We start from the raw sequence: 21,973 nt of genomic DNA on the forward strand, positions 1-21,973 counted from the left end.
CCTCCTCCCTCCTCTTCTTCGCTGCCTGGGCCCACTGTGAGTGATAAATTATTCGTGGGCATGCTCTGAGGGCCCAGGGGCTGTTCATTCCTGTACACAGAGGACTCGCATTGATCCAGCCTCTGGTTCAACTTAATTGGAAACCCAGTTATACCAGCTACAGACACACTCCCTCACACAAACCCGCAGTGTGCACACATTGCCCATACATGCGCTTTTAGACGTGCTATGGATGACAAGTGGCAATAATAAACACGTTTGGTGCACTGGACCGGTTTCACTGTACAGTAATACAAGTGACTAGACTGGGTGTGTAGTTATTACACATGTCAACTGAGTTACTCAACACACGGACATGTGCACCATTTATTTATTATCTGAAGATTTAACAGCCATTTTAAATATGTTTTTATTCCTAATGCATAAAAAAACAAATGCACATGCATTACATGTACACAATTTGAAGTAAGACGGTATTCCGCATGCACACACGCAGCTTCTTTGTAGTGCTGCATTTTTCAACGGGGCTAAAGTGGAGTAACAGTTCACAGTGGAGCAATATGGAGACCCCGGTTTATCGATTTAACTGAGACACTGACTATCATACGGCTAATAGATTACATCAGACACATCGGAGTGGCCCAGTCAATGAGGCCTGATCCTGTTAACTGGGGATTTGTAAACAGTTGTGTGCTCACTGTGACGGCTGCTGTAGTGCTTTGTGAGCCTTATCGAGGGGAAGATGACTGCAAAGGTCTGCAGGAGGCTCAGAGGTGGTTGCCTTCAATTTTTACAACCCATTGATCAGCCAGCTTCATCGTCTATTCATTGCTGTTGCGGTTTGGTTTTTATTTGTTTGTTTGCATGTTTTCAATTGTTTTTGCGGTATTTAAAGCACTTTGACAGAATGAGATAATTAGTGCCTGGAAGTATGTCATGAAAATCAGTTGAGAAAGAAGCAGATTCTAGTTTTTCTTACCGTCCAAAAAACATAATTCCAGATTTAATGGTCTTTGTCTATGTTCTCTTGGCAAACTTTCATCTGACCACTGGATTTTTCCAACGCCATCATCACGTTGTGTATCACCTTTCCTCTTCTATAGCATTAGACGATAAGAACATATCTGCCGGTGCCTTTCTACTCATTTCACATTGTAGCATACACAATTTGAATTCCTGACATTCTTTTTTTTTTTTGTTTTTTTAGACGTGTCAACAAATTTCACTGCAGGTGTGAAACACCATGTGAAACTCCCATGTGCATCACTGCTACCACTTCAGTATCGCCTTGATTCAAATGTTGCAGCAAGAACTCAGTGATGACATAATTGCACCCAACGCTGCGTCAAACAGACACTTTGCTTACTTTACATTTGCATCTATAAAAACTGAATGTGAAGCTGGTCTGTGTTGGCCTGGCGACCGGTCCAAGATGTCTTATAAATCTCCCCCAAATCTTTGACAAGGAAAATGCTTTTTCCCAGCGCTGTATATTGTGAATGACTTTTCTTTAAAAAGACAGAAATGTTTCTACACAAACACATCAGTTGTTTATGTGTTTTTATATTCTAATAAGACGCCACAAGTAATCAAAGTTGAGTTCTGGAGTCACATCAACGGCAGTAAATAATTAAAGCCATAAATCCTTTTGTCTCTCTCCAGTGTTTTTTGCCAAGCGAGGACCTTTTGTGAAGAGAAAAGAAAAACTCCGCTAATGGTTCAGTTCAACCAGAGTCCATTACAGCAGAAGTAATTCTTCTGTTTAACCAGCACTCCGGTAAATGCTGGTTGTGGAGTTTTCAGATTAATTTTGCGGTCTGAACCTATTCACATGTTCCTTCAGGGGTTGTGCTGCAAAGAGGAGAGAGAACTCTGAGCGAGCGAGTCGGAAAGCTACGGTCTCAGCCAACAGTGTGCTTTTAAGAGCAAAACGACTTCTCCAAAATAAATAGATCTGTGTCACTGACTGCCAGGAGAGAGAAAAGCCCTCGGTTCAATAATTAATTCCTGAGTCGAGGGTTTTGGAGTGCCACTGATTGGGCTGATTTTTTATTTTTATTTATTTATTTATTTTTTTCTAATTCTGTTATGATACAAAGGAGGCCGTTTGAAGTAATTTGTCCCAGAGAGAGCAGCTCGGAATACCATACATGCTTTGATTTAGCAAAGCAAATTTAATTTTATTTGCTTTATGCAAACCAGCCGGGGCCGCGGGGCTTTCTCTGATTCCACCAGAGGGGTGATGGTGGTGCTGCTGCTTACGATGGAGGTGGGGGAGTGCACACAACAGAATCACGCTGCTCGCCGCTAATATACAACACGCCGCGCGTGGCGAGCAGCAACGGTTCAAAAGTACAAAGCATATTCCCCCCTCACACACACGCGCACTCTACGATCCCTTTGAAATCAAAGCTTAAAATAATTGTTTGTGCTTTGTGTTTTGTTTTGTTCCATCCATCTATTATTAGTGTTACTGGTATTATTCCTATCGTGTTGTTTTAGTTGCCTGTTCTTGCTTCTTGCTGGGGTTTTGTTTTATTCTCCTAATGAAAGCTTCTCTCCTCACTTTTGTTCTGCTTGGTTTTTTTTTTTCTCTCTTTCTCCAAATACGTGAATGGAATCTGCGTTTATGTCTGCGCCTGGTACGTTCGGAAATGTCTAACAGAATAATGAAGAGCGTACTTGTTATTTCGTTCTTTTGACAAGGTCTTTTCTCCACATCTGATTAGAAAGTTTTGCCACTGAGCAAAAACTGTGAACGAGCGCATATGTAGAGGAAGTTGCATATGTTACTTTTTGGCTTTAAAAATCATTCCTGCCACTTCAACTTTTCCACATTTTCTCACATACTTTAGTGTATTTTCATTGGTGTATTTTTTGGGGGGTAAGATGGGGAGGGAAAAGAAAAATGATGTATTGGTTTTGTTTTTTTATTCTTACTGTAAAAATGATCATGATTTCCAGCTTGAATCGTGTTGTGGGATAATTTTTTCCCCTTCAGAGAAGGAAAAAAAGACCAATGGGAAGATTGATAGTACTTAATACTGAACAAGCCTTGAGGAAAAGGCTGCAAAAGAGAAGATTCTGTGTTGACCTCAGAACAAGACCCTTAAACAAGCAGCCAGAGCTACAACGCAACGGCGCAGACCAAGCTAGCTTTGCTTTGTAGCTAAAACAAAAACTACAAACCTCTGGTATAGAGATTTGTTGCTTTGTACAGCAAGGTTTTACCTTCAACTGTTGAGAAATGATGGACTCTGTTGAAGTTTTAAACATTTAGATCTGATTCTGGAATGTAGTTCTCCAGCTCGACCATGACAGGAGCGACGCGACGAAGCCTACTGGAAAATTTGTGCGCTGCAAACAACCATCCTCCACTGCAAAGAGAGAAGTGCTGAGCAGAAAGAGATCTTTTCCAGCAATGAAGTGACTTTGGATCAATATTTGGAAGCGTTGCCAACACAGACTGAACGGCTTTATTTTCCTCCGCTGCCATTGATAAAACTACAGGCTGACTACGATTGTAAAACAGGGTCACAGTCGACATCACAACTCTTCCTTGTGTTTGCTGATTGAGCCAGTTGAAATTCCACCAGAGGAATCGAGCTCAATGTGAGAAATTCCATCTCAAGAACTGAAGGGAGATGAGAATTAAGTAGAATTTCACTGGAAGGCAAAAGTCAGTCAGTCACTCAGGTTTAATTGAAAAGCATGTTTCAGCAAGACGGCAGATCAGAGTGCTTTACATTGTGAAAACGTAAAAAACATAATAAACACGTCAATCATCAACAGTTGTGAAAAGCAATAACAGACGTGACATTTTGTCAAGTCCCATCATTCAAATCATTGATTCACATCAAATATGTTAGTTAATATTCCATTTATTGAGGTTCAAAAAGCAACTCTAAATATGTGGCTTTTTAATCCTGATGTAAAGGAACTGTGATTCCTAGTCAAAGCACAGACTTAAATCAAACTGGAAATTGATGTCCAGACTTGAAAGTTGATGTTCACACAGAGTCTGGCTGGAAAAACGCTGGTAGATCTACTGAAAAAGGTGTTCAGCTGTAATTACAGTAAAGCCTGGTTTTCCAAATTAAATCTACCTGAACACAAATTTATGGCTCCTTCATTCAATCTATAAAATCATAGTTCGTTTTTTTTGCAGCCTCAGTTATTTCTTTTAATTCCTTGCACAACATGTTCTTCCCCTTCACTATTATGCCCTACTTGGGTGATCCAAGTAAAGCATCTATGACAAAATGTCAAACTTCATCGGCGTTGAACATGACGCTGAATGAAGTTATGACATTAATAATAGAATAAGTTAGGTGTAACTGTGTTGTACTGCTCGAAGAGTCTTCCTCGTCTCCACTGTGCTAAAAACATGGTGTCTGTGTACACACGTTGAGGCAGAGATCAGTGGCATTTCTCCTCAGAAAAAATAAATAAAAATGCTTCTTAGAGTCGGCAGCTGAACACTTTTCCTTCACTCCATTCAAATCATTTTCTTAGAGAACAATAATGAGTGGATAAAGGAGAAAAACCCCAATTTCTTTTATGCTTTTTATACACTGGAGGGAAAAAAAAGCCCTCTTTGACGACCCTTTGGTCTTTTGTTATAGAAAACTGAGCTAATATCCTCCAGCTCTCTGCGCAGTTTAAAGGTCTTAATTGGATTCCATTAGTATATTGCTTGACATGACACTTGAGTCGGCTCTATTAGAATTCCCCTGCCTGGGATTAAAAAGAGGACTTTTGCTGCATTTGGCTCTCTGGACTCTTTTGTTAAGAATCAAATTTATTTATTTTTTTGTTGGATTCACAGCTTTTAGTGACACCATTATCGTAAATGTAGAATTAACGTAAAGAGGGCCTTTTCTATGTATGGAGGACCTGCTTTTAAAGGTACGGTCGTGACTCTTCGCAGCAGCTTACGCGTCAAATAAACCTTTGCGGTTATAGAGTGTGAGCTCTGCGTGTGAGTGTCTGATGAATTGTGCTTTAAGTCCTGTAAAGCGGTCCTTCAGCGTCCATCCACAGAAACCTGCTTGTGGTTCCCTGTAAGTTTCCCCTTTATGGAATCACACAGAGTTGAAGTGTTTCCCTTTGTGCAATTGCGGTTTAGAGAAACCAACGTGTTTGATGTTTTCCTCTTGCTATGTCTCCTTGCATTAGTCCGTTGATGACGTGGAGGGACGTTCAGCATCTGATCGCCATGACGGCGAAGATCCCCGACCCCGAAGAGCCGGGCTGGACCATCAACGCAGCAGGATACCATGTTCACCACAGGTATTGTAATAACACCACACGCACAACTAGGAGTTATCCAGGTTTACCTGTGCTGACATTAAATCACACACATGTGGGCAACCAGACTTTTAGATTTAGAAGTCCGGTTGCAATCAGTTTTATTTAGGGGTGCCAGAGTGTAGAGGGGCACAATAAAAATGCACGTCACACCTTTTAGATTTTTATTTGTGAGAAAAATTTGAATATTGTGTAGCATTTATCTTCCACTGGACATCCAGGCAATACTTTGGTTGAAAAGCATCAAGGGTGGAAAGACCTTCCCAAAACGGATACCATCAGGGTTTACTTTCTTTTGTGTGTTTGTTTTTTTATTTTATTTTATTTTTTTAATGTATTTTATGGATTGATAAGTAGGCGTGGAAATCTTTAGGCACATGACTGTTTGATTATAATTACAATTAGATTTTTGACACAACATAAAACACACACATTGACGAAACATACAGCAGTCTCTTGTGTTTATTGTGTAAGTAGCAGGGCTTGTGCCTCTTTTCTTTTACCATTCATGACTTTACGTGTTCTCCACAAATTGTCCCGTTCTGTCATTTTCCATTCCTCAAGTCAGTAAGTACAATTAACGTTCAGATAATATTGTTTTTCTATTTGTTTGGTGATTTAGAAAACATCCATCGTGACACTTAGAAAAGTACAGTTTAGCCAGAGAGGTTAGTAGCCTAATTCACTTAAACTAAATAAAAGGTATAAAAGTAATGTCAGAGATCGCTCACTATTTGCATTGCTGTCGGTGAACTGTCAATGTTTAAGTCTTTTGGAATTTCTTCAGATTCTTGACTATTGGAAAGGCATCATTCCGCTAATATATATATATTTTTTAAAAAACACTATTTAGCAATTTCGATGTTCCTATTAAAAAAGAAACGCAATTAAAATTACTCACTATTACTCATTAAAAACAATAAGTCATTGGAAAGCATGCCGCGGTGTCATCCTCCAAACTCTTCCTGTCGTCTTCTTCATCGTTTCCGCAGTAGTAACAGATGTGGGTCATGTGATTCATGTGATGCGGAAAAAGTTTTTTACGTTTTGCGAAATGCATGTATTTTAATGTAGCTGAAAAACAACCTCATTTTACCTCAAAAACGTATCAAAATGTCCAAAATTTGTGTGTTTTTATTAAGCAAATTTATGTTCGTAATCTCAGTTTGCACAATTCTTTGTTCACTAGAAATACATCTACAGAAAACATGTAGGAAGCTGCATGAAGCGGGGAACAGATTCAAAAATTACTGTCATCATCTCTACATGATGCCTAAATGCATTTTCAATGCTACTTTACAGGACTGCTTGCAGATAACCCCGCTTCGAATTAAAGGTCACCGAATTATTCAGGTGGAGAAACAAACTTCTCACGAAGCGGTCGTTGGCTGCAGGCCGTTTCTCATGATTCTGTGAGCAACCCTGATCTGGACTTCACACATCGGCGGCGTGCGTGTATGAGTGTGTGTGCATCAGCAGGGCAGAGCAAATGGAGCCGGTTGCCTTGCTGAGACGTGAGCATCCTGTCACCTGCGGCTCTTCATTCAGCAGTTCGCTGTGTCCGCTCTTTAATGCTTCGCTTCACTTCCTGTTTCAACTGATCTGCTGTTTAAAAGCAAAAAGCTGCTTTCAAAAAAATTTTAACATTTTTTTTTATGTAGACGTGTTCATTCCGTAACCAATTTTGACAAGGAGTTTCCATTTAGTGAAATCTGTGGTTTTCATTAGTAGTGCATTTATTTAATATTCGCAAATTACAGCATATCTGCAGTATTCTCTGTAAAAGGACCCGTCTGCCTACGTTTTACAAGCTGCTGGCTGGTGCTCGACTGTGCAGCCTCTGTTTGAGACTCATTACGGCTCCCCTTCCCATCCAGCCCATGCTGCTGCTCTGATTGGCCGGCTTCCAGAGGCTTCTCCTGAGCAAACTTCTGCCCTTGGATGTATTGATAACTGGAAACCAGACTCAAACATGCTGCCCAGTCATTAAATGAAAATTGCTGGCTTGGCACAGGAGTCAGACATTTTATTATTTATTTATTTATTTTATTTTCTCTGCCTGAAACCACAGGGGACCGCTGGGTGTTTGTTTTTTTTGTTGTTGTTTTTTTTAGCTTTGAGTGGGACAAAATGCACACAAAGTCATACAAAAATAATTACTTCTATGGATAAAATTTCACACATGAAAGTAGGAAAATGTTGTGAAGGATATTTTGAAGATTTATTTATTAATTTTTAGAATTTGTGAGCCTATTAACGGTTCCTTTAATGTATATTTTATAACAGCGGTCAATGGGAAAATGTTTTCTTGATCATAAGAAAAAAATGTACGTCATTAATTAAGGAAAAAACATTTATGCTAGCGAGAGCTGCACATGATTTTCTATAAATTTTTTGACCTACACACAATTTTTGTTGTTTCAACTATTTTAATGTTGAATCTTTAACACTTTTTAATTATTCCTTTATTTTTAAGAAATGCTTGTTTACTTTTAATGACTTTTGTATAAAAACTGAGAACTGTTTTATAAAATATGTTACTTTAAATTCATTAGAGCTCTAGATTCCCCCTGACTTTATATAGTATAGCTTCTAAAAGCCATTTTTTGCTGGAACCAATTCATTTTTTAACCATTTTTATCATTTAAGAAATTTTTCTCATTTAGCAGTGGTTGTTGGTTGCGCTGATGCCTTGCAGCAACAACAGATTCTGGGTTTGAATCCAGGTCTCAGTTTCCTTTTTGCATGGAGATTCCATGGGAACCGTTTGTACACGAGAAAACATGCCGGAAAATAAACAGTGAATGAAGGATTTCTGCAGCCGTCTTGCTTTTCTAAGTATTGCTCTCTCTTTAAGTGTGTATTGTTCACCTCATCTTTGGTTTGAAAGGCTTTTGAACGTCTGGCCGACCAGTGGTAGCTATTAGTTCTGCTTAGATTTAATCTTCTTCACCAAGATTTGAGTGAAACTTTCACTCACTTTCGCTTTTATATTTAATCCTTGGAACGATTTCAGCTTCGCGTAAGCTTTTTGATCGTACGTCAGCTCATCCGTTCAGATTATATTGTTTACATTGCATTTTTGTGGAAAGTAACTTTTTTTTTTCTTGTTCGGTATAAAATTGATGATTTTCCATATTTTGCTGTCGGAATGAGGCGAGTTGGGTGCAGTCATGATGAAAAGAAAACAAGATAGTAAATCCTTGTTTTTAATTCCAGGGTTTGAAGATCATCTGGTCTCTATCTGGGTTGGCTTGTATTTTAATGTAACCTCAAGCGCACAGAAACACACGACAGGCTCCATTGTGTAGCTGCTTAATATATATATAAAAAAGCTGAACTAAAGCAGTTGAACCTCCTAATCCCACAGTCTGTTTCATGACACGACAGAGGATCTTGTGATATTCAGATGCTGTTATCACACTCCCAGCATGCTTCAGTGTACCTGTAAGGATTTAGAGAAGTAGCGCGTACTGTCTCCCTCACACCGTATGCAGAGTGAGTGAGCCACTGAATAAATGCTTTTACAGTGTCCACAAGGGCAATGATACATCGGTCATCCATCATGGTGTTTGGGGTGTCTTTTATTTTATCCGCTATCTCCCTTTCTTCACCTCCGACCGCCATCGCCTCTCCTTTCCTTTCCTTTCCCCACCTTCCTCTTTTCAAACCTTATGTTCTCTCCATGCCTTATTTCTCCCCTCCATCTCCTCTTGCTCAGCATGCAGTGTCATAAAATAGATTGTAATTACTGTGTTGCTGTGAGAAGAATGGATTAATTAAAATATAATGATGCCGATCACAGCAGCGAGCGTCTGCTGAAATCTGTCCATTTAGGGGGCCGTGGCAGAGGACTTGTAATGCCCTGATCATGCTTTAGCGTCCATTTAAATGATAATTATAAGGAATTGTTTATTGCATGGGTGAGAATGGGTTGACTGCAGTGCAATCAGCGCCAGGTCACTTAGTGTGATTGTTGCTATACATTAGAAAAGATGTCTAACGCGAAGGGACTGCAGTTCAGGAAATTCAGAGACAAGCGGTTTGATTTTATTGGGTTTAAGATGGAAGTATAAAAAAAATAAATAAAAACTGTCTGAGCAGAATAGAAACCTTTCTGCAATTTATGCACAAATGGCGCTCTGTTAGCCTTTATTGGTTAAGACTAACTAATAAAACCAATCAATTATTAAAGTTGGGCTGTTTAAGAATTTACAGCTGGTTTTGGCTGTGTGCAGTTTGTAAGCAGCCCAGAGGTGGTGGAAGTGGCTCTGATCGCACCTGGGAGTGACCCCTGTGTGAGGACCTGGCAGCTAGTGAGAGACGGTAACAACAGGTCGTATTTTGGACAAGACAACTGGAGCAATTTAAAATCGTGAGATCTCTGCACTCTCCCCGTTGCATCTACGTATTAATCTGTCAACTCACTTTGGTTTACGACCACTCGTTTTTATGCTGGAGGTGAGCAGGACAGACACTGGATTCATTCAAAGTGCAGAAACTCCAGTGAGTCGGAAGCGTCGTCGTTCGGAAGTCATTAATTCCCTCTTCCGATCAGAAAGTCACGGAGCCGCAGCGTCTGCGACCTTAAACATTTTATTGCGAGCATGTGCGGATTGGGGACAGATGGTTGCACTGGAAGCAGTGACTGCATGGCTTTGCAAAAGCTTCAGAAAATAAAAAAAAACAGCCTTCCTTAAAGATGATGTGAGTGTGTGTGTTTGCGGATTTGCGAGGCTTGCCGAATGGAAGGAATTGGTCGCCCGCATCCCAGCGTTCCAATCTGTCTGACCTCCATATAGACTGGGAGCTTTACAAAAAAACTCAACAATGTCGTGGAGCGACCTCCCCCCGCCCCCTAACACCCCCTCCAACCCTTCCACCCAACGCTACCGTCGCCACGTCGACAATAAACACGTCAGCCGCCACACGCCACAGCAATCTGCCATCAGATTTACTGTGCATGAAATATAGCGGTGCCTTTATTGGTCCAAAGAGTTGTCACTCATAATTTATAGGCCGTCGCCCGGGCCGACTGTGATGTCAGCCGGCTCCAGGGTCCCTTGGGAGAGTCACGAAAAAAAAAAGATGGCGGGGGCAGAGGGTAAGAGAGAGGAGTGAGGGGTGATGTCGGGTGAGAGGCTGAGACACAGGCGGGAAGAAAAGTTTGAGAGAGAACAGGCCTGAGAGGAAAGGTGATAGAGCAGGGTGAAAGAAAGGGGGGGAAATCACACACATTCATTCTGTTCCTTTCTGTTGTGAGTTCATCAACTTGAAGGAGTGAAAGTGCTAGTTTTTCTTTTTTTTTTCTTTTTTTTTTTAAGCCCCCTTTCCCCAAAACACGTCCCTCCACCCCCACATACACCCACCCTCCCACCACGCAGAAAGTCGCTCAGTATTTGTTGAACACACCTATTGATCACACGTTCAGCACTGGAAAAGAAATTAATCTGTGATTCATATCTCTGCTCCAAGCTCCTCTTACTCAGGAGTAAAAAAATATATGTATATAAAAAAACAAAAGAATAAAAGAAAAATCAGAGTCTGGTTGGTGTTGGGGGCTTGGAGAAGAAGCAGAACATCCAAAACAAGCTTAATTTTGTTTAATCTCTTTTGATAGCACAGGTGAAACTACAGCGATTCTCCTGTGGGAGATTTGGATAGAAAATAACAGTGGAGGAGCGCTGGATCAAAGAGACGCTGGCCTCGGCGAGAAAACAAAGTGGAAATCAAGCAGAATGCATGATGTCGAAATCGTACTTTATTTGGGGGGTTCGGGGGTAAGAGGGGGTGCCATGGCATTAAAAAATGAGATAAGATTCAATCCATCTTTTGAAAAATGATACTAAGCTCACAAAGGACTATTAGAATGTTTACATTTGCTGCAATTTGTTCCATATCAAAATAATTAATTGCCTCCATTTTCAAATTAAAAGTACATTACAACACAATTAAGGATGCAAATGAGTCTGGGGGCTGTCGCAAGGAGCCAGGAAAAGTGAAGGAGCGACTGCCTTGATGTATGAGAGTTTCTGCGTTTTTGTGTGTGTGTGTGTTGCTCTGGATCTGTCTGTCTATGTGTTCAAATATAATATATATTTATATATATGTAGAAAAAACCCCTCTTGCTGCAATTATTGAAGAGGACGACTCAGTGTTGAAGTCAACAGCACAGAGGAGCATAAATCAGAGCTGTGCTGTAATAAACAACACAGTAATTAGGTCACTCTTCTCTCAGTAACTGATGAACCAGATCAACAGATACTGTTATTCTTTTTGTTTGCGAGGCCCGCGGCGCGCATTATTAACTCTTCCAACTTTAACAAAACACTCACTTTCATGCTCGTATTGCTCCCTCCGCGCCCGCCCGACCCCCACCGACTGCGCTCCGTGAATGACATCTACATCGGGCCGGAAACCAGGCACAGTAAAACATCATTTTGCCATAACCTTCCCTCTTCGGAGGGATAACAGATATAAAAGTATATAGCCTGTGGTTTACTGCGACTCCCCGCCTCCCTCCCTCCCCGCCGCACCTCCTCTCCTCACGCAGCCCGGTAGCTGCGCACTGGGCTGATGGATGCTGGGCATCGGCCGTCTTTTAATTGCTCGTAAATTTTTGATCTAGGGAAAAACGTCGCGTTCTCCTTGTCCCCCCGGCGACATGGGTGACGGAGCACTCCGGGAATAAAAGAGCTGCCATGAGCAGAGGACAGGAGAAAGAAAAATAGACATCAACATACTGACTCTCTTTGAAGAAAAAAAAAACACAGACATCTGCACTAAAACCAAGTAATACAGTACAGTTACAGTTTTGTGAAGAAGAATTTGCCTCGACCAGATTTCTTTCAGGTTTTTTTAGTTTTGGTTTTTCTCTCTCTCTTCAAGGAGAACTGAAATCACATCTCAGAGCACTGATGTTCCCTGAATATAATGTTAGGGACCCATTTATTCGATCAGAATTTTAAATAACTTGTTTTTAGCACTTTTAGTATCTGTCATTAAATGCCAAAGTGAAACAGTTTTGCGGGACGAAGTTCTGCTGACTTCCTGAAAAGTGGCATTTCAGGATTTTTTAGAGACAAAGGCCCAAGTTAAAATAAAGTTAAATTTATTTTAAGGCATACAGTTAGGGCCAGAAATATTTGGACAGTAACACAATTTTCGTGAGTTGGGCTCTGCATGCCACCGCATTGGATTTGAAATGAAACCTCTACAACAGAATTCAAGTGCAGATTGTAACGTTTAATTTAAAGGGTTGAACAAAAATATCTGATAGAAAATGTAGGAATTGTACACATTTGTTTACAAACACTCCACATTTTAGGAGCTCAAAAGTAATTGGACATATAAACATAACCCAAACAAAAAAGTTTTTTCTCAATATTTTGTTGCGAATCCTTTGGAGGCAATCACTGCCTTAAGTCTGGAACCCATGGACATCACCAAACGCTGGGTTTCCTCCTTCTTAATGCTTTCCCAGGCCTTTACAGCCACAGCCTTCAGGTCTTGCTTGTTAGTGGGTCTTTCCGTCTGAAGTCTGGATTTGAGCAAGTGAAATGCATGCTCAATTGGGTTAAGATCTGGTGATTGACTTGGCCATTGCAGAATATTCCACCTTTTTGCTCTCATGAACTCCTGGGTAGCTTTGGCTGTATGCTTGGGGTCATTATCCATCTGTACTGTGAAGCGCCGTCCGATCAACTTTGCAGCATTTGGCTGAATCTGGGCTGACAGTATATCCCGGTACACTTCAGAATTCATCCGGCTACTCTTGTCTGCTGTTATGTCATCAATAAACACAAGTGACCCAGTGCCATTGAAAGCCATGCATGCCCATGCCATCATGTTGCCTCCACCATGTTTTACAGAGGATGTGGTGTGCCTTGGATCATGTGCCGTTCCCTTTCTTCTCCAAACTTTTTTCTTCCCATCATTCTGGTACAGGTTGATCTTTGTCTCATCTGTCCATAGAATACTTTTCCAGAACTGGGCTGGCTTCTTGAGGTTTTTTTGGGCAAATTTAACTCTGGCCTGTCTATTTTTGGAATTGATGAATGGTTTGCATCTACATGTGAACCCTTTGTATTTGCTTTCATGGAGTCTTCTCTTTACTGTTGACTTAGAGACAGATACACCTACTTCTCTGAGAGTGTTCTGGACCTCAGTTGATGTTGTGAACGGGTTCTTCTTCACCAAAGAAAGTATGCGGCGATCATCCACCACTGTTGTCTTCAGTGGACGCCCAGGCCTTTTTGAGTTCCCAAGCTCACCAGTCAATTCCTTTTTCCTCAGAATGTACCAGACTGTTGATTTTGCTACTCCAAGCATGTCTGCTATCTCTCTGATGGATTTTCCTTTTTTTCAGCCTCAGGATGTTCTGCTTCACCTCAATTGAGAGCTCCTTTGACCGCATGTTGTCTGGTCACAGCAACAGCTTCCAAATGCAAAACCACACCCTGGAAACAACCCCAGACCTTTTAACTACTTACTTGATTACAGGTTAACGAGGGAAAGGCCTTTTGAGTTACTTGCAGCCTTTAGAGTCCATTGTCCAATTACTTTTGGTCCCTTGAAAAAGAGGAGGCTCTGCATTACAGAGCTATGATTCCTAAATCCTTTCTCCGATTTGGATGTGGAAACTCTCATATTGCAGCTGGGAGTGTGCACTTTCAGCCCATACTATATAAAATTGTATTTCTGAAAATATTTCTGGCCCTAACTGTATTTTCACATATGTAGCACTTTTATGACTACTGAAGGTAACACAGTTTCTTGAGTGTGCTACAAGAATGTAATATGGTACAGCCCCTTTAAAAAAGCCTTTCAGTTCTTCTTTCATCTTACATCATCAAACAAAGACAAAATAATAACAAAATCCAGTTTTCAGATTAGGAGTTAATTTCCTGAGAGGTCCAAACTACCCAAACCAACCTGCATCCATGTTTAAAAGTAATCTCACAATCATAAAAGGATTGCAAATTTTGGTAAGATACTTGAAGAATGAAGAAATTACTTAAATATAACCTTTCTGACAACATGAAGTAGGCTAAAAGATCTCAGTAACAACACAGGCATGTTTGTCTAGATAAAACAACACAAGATTTCTGGAAGAAAAAAAAACGTCATAGAGAAAGTAGCTAGGTTAAATAAAATTAAGGTTTTGGAGTGGCCTAATCAAAGTATGGACTTTAGGTTGAGAACATTTGTGAAGAATTATAATAGGAAACACCCAAGTGAGTGGTGACACTGTGATGAGATGTGGACATGTCAAAGGGCTGTGCATCCCGTTGAAAGGCAGTGAAAACTTACTTCCTCCAAAACTTCTGCAAATTGCAGTCACCGTGACATAAAGTTGCTTAAAGCAGTCATCCTCCTCAAAGAGGATCACTTTTTTTTTGTTTTGTTTTGTTGAGATGCATTTTACAAATTGTCTTTGCTACACACTTTCCGCCGCCGCAGCGATCAGACGCGGGTCTAAAATGGAACGCTAATGGGGTGAAGATCAGAGGTGCATTAGCCCACATTTGCATAAACATCTATTTCTCTCCTTTTACCGCGCAACGTGCCTTTAAATGTCTTTACAGTGCGGACTGTAATAGAGATGAGATTAAAAAATTTTTTTTTTAAAAACTAAAACGGTGTTTCAGATCTATCCAGTGACTGTTGCCAACCCGAGCAGATGCTCATCTGATCAATTTCTTACTGCGCTGGTCTTCCTCCTGGGATGAAAGAACGTAGAGATAAAGACGGGTTTATCCCTCCATTTGCTTGCTGATTGTTGAAAGGTGCAACATCCTGCCGAGCATTTTGATTATTTCCTCTTTCTGTGCCAGACTCGGCCTTGTATCAGATCTCTACCAGTATTTCCTGTTTTTTTTTTGTCTCCTCTCTTGTTCTTCTCTCTCCTCCAGCTGACCCCCTGCTGAGTTGTGTTGTTCTAGCCTCATTTGGTGGATCTAAGCTCACTGGGTTTGGCCTCTTATGATCTTTTTTTTTTTGTTTTGTTTTGTTTTTTTCCCCCAGCATCGATCGCGTTGACGAGTGGGTGGAAATCAGGACACATGCTGATCATTCATAGGTCACTGGGACAGAGGTCAGGAGAAGGTCGGGGTTCTTTTCACCTGCGTGTCAATGTGGACGGGTCCGCTGAGGCACCGACTGAAATAGTTTTCTGTTTCACTTCGTGGAATCAAGCCAGTATTTTTACTTCTGAGTTTTGTGGTGATTCGGGGAGACTGAATACCTTCTTTCAAAAGTAACTAATAGTTTTTCCATACCAGTTGAGAAAAATCATTCTTGCTAGCTATCCGGTCAATAGATTTTCTCATTACAAATGTACGCAAAACTTAGTTGATATTTTGCTAATGTCAAAAAAATTCACAATTCTGTTAAGAAACGCAATTAAAATCACACGTGAATAAGCTTGTCATTGAAAAACATCCACCAACTACTTCCTGTCATCTTCCTCTTTGTGGTTTGCGCCAGTAGCAACATCTGTTTGTTGATCACGTGACTCGCATGATGCGAAAAGAAGTGTTCCCATTGCATTTTCATGTGAAATAAATCTATTTCAATACAGCTGAGAAACCACCTCATCCAAACCTTTTCATCAAAAAATGAGAGTTTAATTGAAATCGCTGCGTTTCCATTAAGTGAATTTATGTTCTAAATGTCAAATTGCACAATTATATGGTCAGTGGAAACGCAGCTTCTGTCTAATTAGTTTTTTAACAGGGTCATGCCTCAATCAGACCTCTAGTTACCAGCAGTCTGCTCACCTCATCCTCTGTTCAGCACCTTCTTCGCCTCTCCTTCCCTCATTTCTTACTCCTTCATCCTTCCTTCCTTTAGCTTTCAATTCTACTTCTTTTACCCTTTGTCTTTCCTCCCTCCCTCAAGAACTCTTGTCTCTAAATCTGTCATCCCTCATCCGTAACTTCTTCTCATCCATCATCCCTGCATCCTTCATCCCTCCTTTTTCAGCCTTCATCCCATCCATGATTTCTTCACCCCTCAGGCCGAAATCCTACATTTCGTCTTTAACTTTCATCTCTACCTCTTTCGTCCCTTACCTCAACTTCCCCGACCTTATCTTCTTCCCAAACTCTCTCACCCGTCATCCATCACTCCTCTGTCCCTCATTCTTTATCCATACATCTTTCATCCCTCCTTTCCGCCTCCATGTCTCCTCCCCTCTCGGTTCCTCTCTTTCATCCCTCATCCCAAATGCCCTCACACTCATAGTTTATCTCAAAATTGCTTATACTACTAGGGAAAAAAAATATTTAAATGTTTTTTTTCATTCAGCCAGGAAGTTTGTACACCTTTTAAAAACATTTAAATTTAAAATAGTCAAAGATGATTAGTAACCTTCTCAATCAAACCCTCTGTAATATCGGACCAACATTGTGTCTGTTTGTTCAAAACGAACACCAATGGGGGGGGTCACCTTCATTTTTTGCCTCCTCCACATTTTCTCAAACAAATTTTAATCAGAACGCTGGCTGGCCCGGTCCAAAACATTAAATTTACTTCCAGTCGGAGAGAAGACGTTGAGATTTATTATTTTTTTTATTCTTTAAATCTACATCTGCCAGGGTTCATCCTCTTGGGAGTCCACATACAGACTTTTTCTGAAAGACTTTACCAGATGAGCAGATCAGCTGGTAAAGCTGATCAAACGGGTCTAAAGCAACATCTCATCATTTAGAAGAGATCCCGGATCCTCTTCTCCTAAAACGCCTTTGTTAGTCCTCACTAAACTGGCTGAGCTGTTGACGTGATCCTTGCTAGGAATAAGGCGGCACATCCAGGTAGAGTGATATCACTATCACGTTGTCCGATGGGTTAACTGACCCAACTTCCTGTCTGCAGGCTGACCGACTCGCAGACCCACTGCTCCTCCCCAGTGGCCACAAAGGGAGGGAGATGGGTGAGCCTGATCAACCCCAGCACTGTCAACCCAATTACTCATTCTCTTAAAGGGCTATTAAAACATAATTGCCCGGCGATTTACATCCAAGTTAACGTGGCCCCGAGATAATTTATTATTTTCCATAAGCCCTTTCTTTTGTGTGCAGACTGAAAGCGTGTGTGGGGGAGAAAGGAGAGGGAGACTGTAATTTCCTGAGTCATGAAGAAAAGCATGTTGGCGGCCCAGTGTAATTGTTTAAACCCCACTCTCAGACACCTTCCAGTAACCCCCTTTTAATCCTCGTTATCGCTCTCATTAGCCCGGGGTCAGGGGTCAGTCGGCTCCCTCTAGAAAGACAAACACAGCGCTGGGGAGAGGAGGGCACGGATGGTTGGTGGGCTTGATGAGAGGCTGGAGCGATGGGGATGTGATGGAGATTTTCATTTCAGCTCTGGGAATCATTTAGCAGCTGCACATTTTATTATTGCAAACTATGTGGGGGTTTATTGTAGGGGGCGGTATTATGTCAAATTGACTTTTTTTGAGCTTATGCATCATGTCATAATGTTATTCACTCATCAAAAACATACCAGGAGTGTTGCCTCAATTGTTTCATGCGTGTCTGAGAAATCCTTTGATCTCCCATGGCAACCGTTCAGCTGTGCAAGACGCCTGGGTAAAAGCGAGTCACAAAGCGCCCTTCCACCTGCAAAATCCCCCAACTCAGATCCTGCAGACTAGTCGGCAGTAATTAGCAAACACCTGGTGGAACTGCACTTCTGCTGAGCTCATAATGTGAGCTACTTCTCAGTGCAAAGCTGGACCCAGTACTCTGGATGATTGAGAAGGGCTTTGTGCCATTTGTGCTCAATAATTCCTCTCTCTTTATAGGTCATATAAAAGTAGATGCCTGGCAATGTGTAGCTTCGAATGTTTGACTTTCTGAAGTCAACAGACAACCAAACATGGTAAAAAACCAGTTTGTTGTGTGCACCTTGGTTGGAAACCATTTCATTCAGTGAGAACTGGACAAGACAACTATTGAACCCAATAATTATTAGAATTTCCTAAAATTCCCCAGAGAGGAGAACAAAGTTGTGACTTTCCCATTAAATGCACTATTATAGAGGCTTTCAACTATAATGAAAACTAACCCTGAGTTTTACTGACGCAAGTGCACAGAAGCCACCATTCTAAAAGCCTTGCAACAACGCAACGCTGTTTCTGAAGTCAAAAGGACTCCTTTAAAAATATGCTACAGTAACAGGCCTTTAAGACTGGGTTATAATAAAAATGTTTTCGTTTTGCAAATGATTTCACAGACCCTGTTTGAGACATTGGAAAGTGCTATCATTAGAGAAAAATGGAGTTGGCTTCATTAAGAGCATGTTTCCATTTACTTAGCAACAGTGGCCTCTGTGGTTGTGAGTGGTAATTACAGGATTCCTTTGTGATTGTGAGCAGTTTATCAATCAGTCTGGGATCTGCCAACGCAACGCATAATTTCCTCACAGAAATCTGACATTTTGTCACCAAGGCAACAGGCAATTAAATATCTGTGTGTTCATCTGCATGACAACTTGCTTTAGTTTGCAAGATTTTCATTACACTGTATTATTGGAGTGGCTCAGCTAAAATGAATGCAAAGTATATTATAGCATGAATTATTTCCAGCTCATCTTTTCTTGATCACATGATCTCCAATTGAAGGCACTTCTTATACGTTCTTATGAAGGAAGTTTAGTTTCAGTGTTAACGTTTTCAGAGATATATTTATGGATCAAACCAACGCCGGCTTATTTTCTGTTAATAAGTAAGCTAAACAACCAATTTTTGTACAAAAATTAAGGGCTGTTGAACTTTTTAAACAACCGGATTTGCCATTCTGTAAACACCACAAAATAAGAGGCACTGTCAAATTATTTTAAAATAATTTGAGTTAAAAAACTCAGTCATACTGGAGGACTTTTCAGAATATGGAGCCCAGACCATCATACTACCACCACCATGTTTGACTGCCACCATGATGCTTTTTTTTTTTACACACCTACACTTTTTGTTTTTAACACTGACCTTAACCGAGGCAAGCGTGACCTGCAGTGCGTTGGTTGTTGTTGAGCCTTCCTGGATGATTCATCAGTGGAACAGTTTTAAATGGGCCGTCGCTTCCTTGAAAGGTTCATATTTTCTCTGCTGTGGTTCCTTGGAGTCCTGAACCCTTAATAATGGCTCTGCTTTTTTCGGACTGATAGATGTCAGTGAATTTTATGTGGTATATAAAATAAAGCCTTTTATATTTACGCATTGAGCTTGTGATTAATGTCAGGTATGACGAATGAGTTTGAAATAAACAAATATAGAGATTATTTAAAGGAGAATTTATTAACGCCTATGAACATGAGACTTTAGACCATATAAAATCTGTAAAATAATACACGTAGGGAGTTAACAAAATTGATGCAAACTCAGATTTTTGTCTAAAAATGTCCACGAACATTTATTTAAAGACAGAAGCCGCAAACAGAAAAACATGCTTCAAATCCAGTTTAATTCAATTCAGAGATTCTTCACAATACATACTTTAGAGGTAAATGAAACGTTATCATGACGCATATCAGAGAGTCATTGTGGACGGTGATGCTGTGGGCAGGAAGGATCTATGCCAACAGTTAGACTTGCAGCAAATCTGCTTGCTGTTGTAAATGTCAAAACAAAACAAAAACCTTTTTGCCATTTTTTGCCGTGATTAGAAATCATAGCAAAACTCCAAAATCCATCATCCAAAATCAGAGTGACTAATTGTCCAAACAATGCCACAGCCAAAGAAATTATGAACAAAAGTCCACAAAAAGAACAAATTAGAGCTAGCATAGGAGAGCTGCTCCAACATGTTGCTACCATGAGTTACACAATTTGACAGTGACTTCATAGAAACCATTTAGCAGCTTTAAAATAACTTTTTTTTTTTAGTTTAGTAAGTTTATGAGTAGCTCCTACTGAACAAAGGATCCAACCTCCATTTGTTACCACTTCACTTGATACTTTAATCTATTTGGTTTTCAATAACTTCAAGAACCTAACTAATTATATTACTGAAGTGGATACTCTATCCACCAATAACATTCAACAGCTTAGATGAAGCTGGAGCTGAACTCCACTGAGGCATCCAGAACACAGTGGTGTGTGTGTGTGTGTGTGTGTGTGTGTGTGTGTGTGTGGTGTGTGTGTGTGTGTGTGTGTGTGTGTGTGTGTGTGTGTGTGTGTGTGTGAGGAGAAGAAATTATGATTTCTGTTTAAAACTTGTGATAAAGTTCAATATCCACTGATTATAATAGTTTCTGTGACTGAAACAGGCTAATGTGCTGTACGAGAGGACATGTTCAACTCTGATGCATCACATCTGCACAAAATTCCAGCTTTATCTTAAATTCCTTTAATTTGGCTAAAGATTTGTGTTTGCCTGCTTCAGCTTTTCTCCTCTATTTAATAAAACAGTCCCCGTCTTTTCAGCGGCCTTTCTCACTTCCTCTGAACTTTCTGCCGGAATTAGAACCTTGTTTCCTCCCCCGTGTCCGTCTCTAACCGGAGCTAATAAGAATCAATCAAAGCCATTACAAACCCTGCTCACTAAATGCATTACCAGGCTCTCTGTCTTTCTCGGTTTATACCACATGTCTCTCTCCTGCCTTACTGTGCATGTTCAGCAGGGGGTGGGGAGCCTGTTGGGTGTAGGGGCCGAGGCATTTCCAGGGTCACATCAATGAACAGTTCCTCTGGCTGACATTTAATCACATGGTCTGAGGCCAGTACTGAATCATTTGCATATATTTTCCCTTGTAAGATACACTCAGACTGATATTCCTAATTATTCAAATCCTTGTCAGAGATAGAGAGGATTCAGTTTTTTTTTTTCTTTTATTAAAGATTCTTCCCAGCCCCCAGAAGGTGAGGATTTTCTCCATGTGCTTCTGATTTTTGGCTAAATTAGTTCCACAAAAAATTACCTTAACAACAGTGTCAACTGTTGCTTCAGTGTTTACCAAAAGGAAGGACGCTGTGTGGTTTTCAATTTCTTTTCACCAATAAATTCTGTAAAGTGGTTCAAGCATTTCTATGTTGCTACCTTTCTCTAATAGCATCCATCAATTCATTCATTGTCTTATGCATATGCATGGTCTGTGTTTCAGGGAGATGCAAACTTCCCTCTCCCTAGTCACTTGGGCTCCTCCGGGGGAATCCCAAGGTGTTCCCAGACTAGCTGAGATACACAGTATCTCCATTGTTTCCTGGATTTTCCTCTGGGTCTCCTTCCAGTGGGACATGCCCAGAATACCTCGCGCATCAATGAGGCATTCTAACCAGATGACTGAGCCACTTCAACATGGTGAAGCAGCGGCCATGCTCTACTCTGAGTCCTTCTTGGATGACCCTATTGAGCCCAGAAAACTTGCGAAGGAAACTCATTTCAACTGCTTGTATCCACAATCTTGTTCGTTCGACCGATAAAGCAAGAGCTTCACCTTTTGACCCAACTCTTTCTACTCGCGAAGACTGATACGGCGCTTCCATCTCTGCAGATGCAGCACCAATTATGCCCATCGATCTCCCACTTCCTTTTTTACTTCTTCATAAACAAGACTACAGGATTTCTAAACTCCTCCACTTGCGGCAAGTGGAGGAGTTTGCCCCAAGTGAAAAGGCACAATACCCTTTTCTGGCTCAAGACCTTGGTCTTGGACTTGGAGG

At 40.7% G+C, this 21,973-nt stretch overlaps 1 protein-coding gene across 1 annotated transcript in view; it reads left to right on the forward strand.

Moving 5' to 3' along the window:
- LOC129367733 (furin-like protease kpc-1) overlaps positions 1–21,973 on the forward strand; it is a 190,075-nt gene that overhangs the window by 116,711 nt on the left and 51,391 nt on the right. Inside the window, exon 13 of the mRNA XM_055042373.1 lies at positions 5,179–5,292. Within this exon, the coding sequence (XP_054898348.1) occupies positions 5,179–5,292 (114 nt within the window). The remainder of the gene's footprint in view (positions 1–5,178; positions 5,293–21,973) is intronic.

The sequence above is a fragment of the Poeciliopsis prolifica genome, unplaced genomic scaffold, assembly GCF_027474105.1.
Source record: "Poeciliopsis prolifica strain line A6 unplaced genomic scaffold, Auburn_PproV2 SCAFFOLD017, whole genome shotgun sequence".
NCBI classification, from domain to species: domain Eukaryota; kingdom Metazoa; phylum Chordata; class Actinopteri; order Cyprinodontiformes; family Poeciliidae; genus Poeciliopsis; species Poeciliopsis prolifica.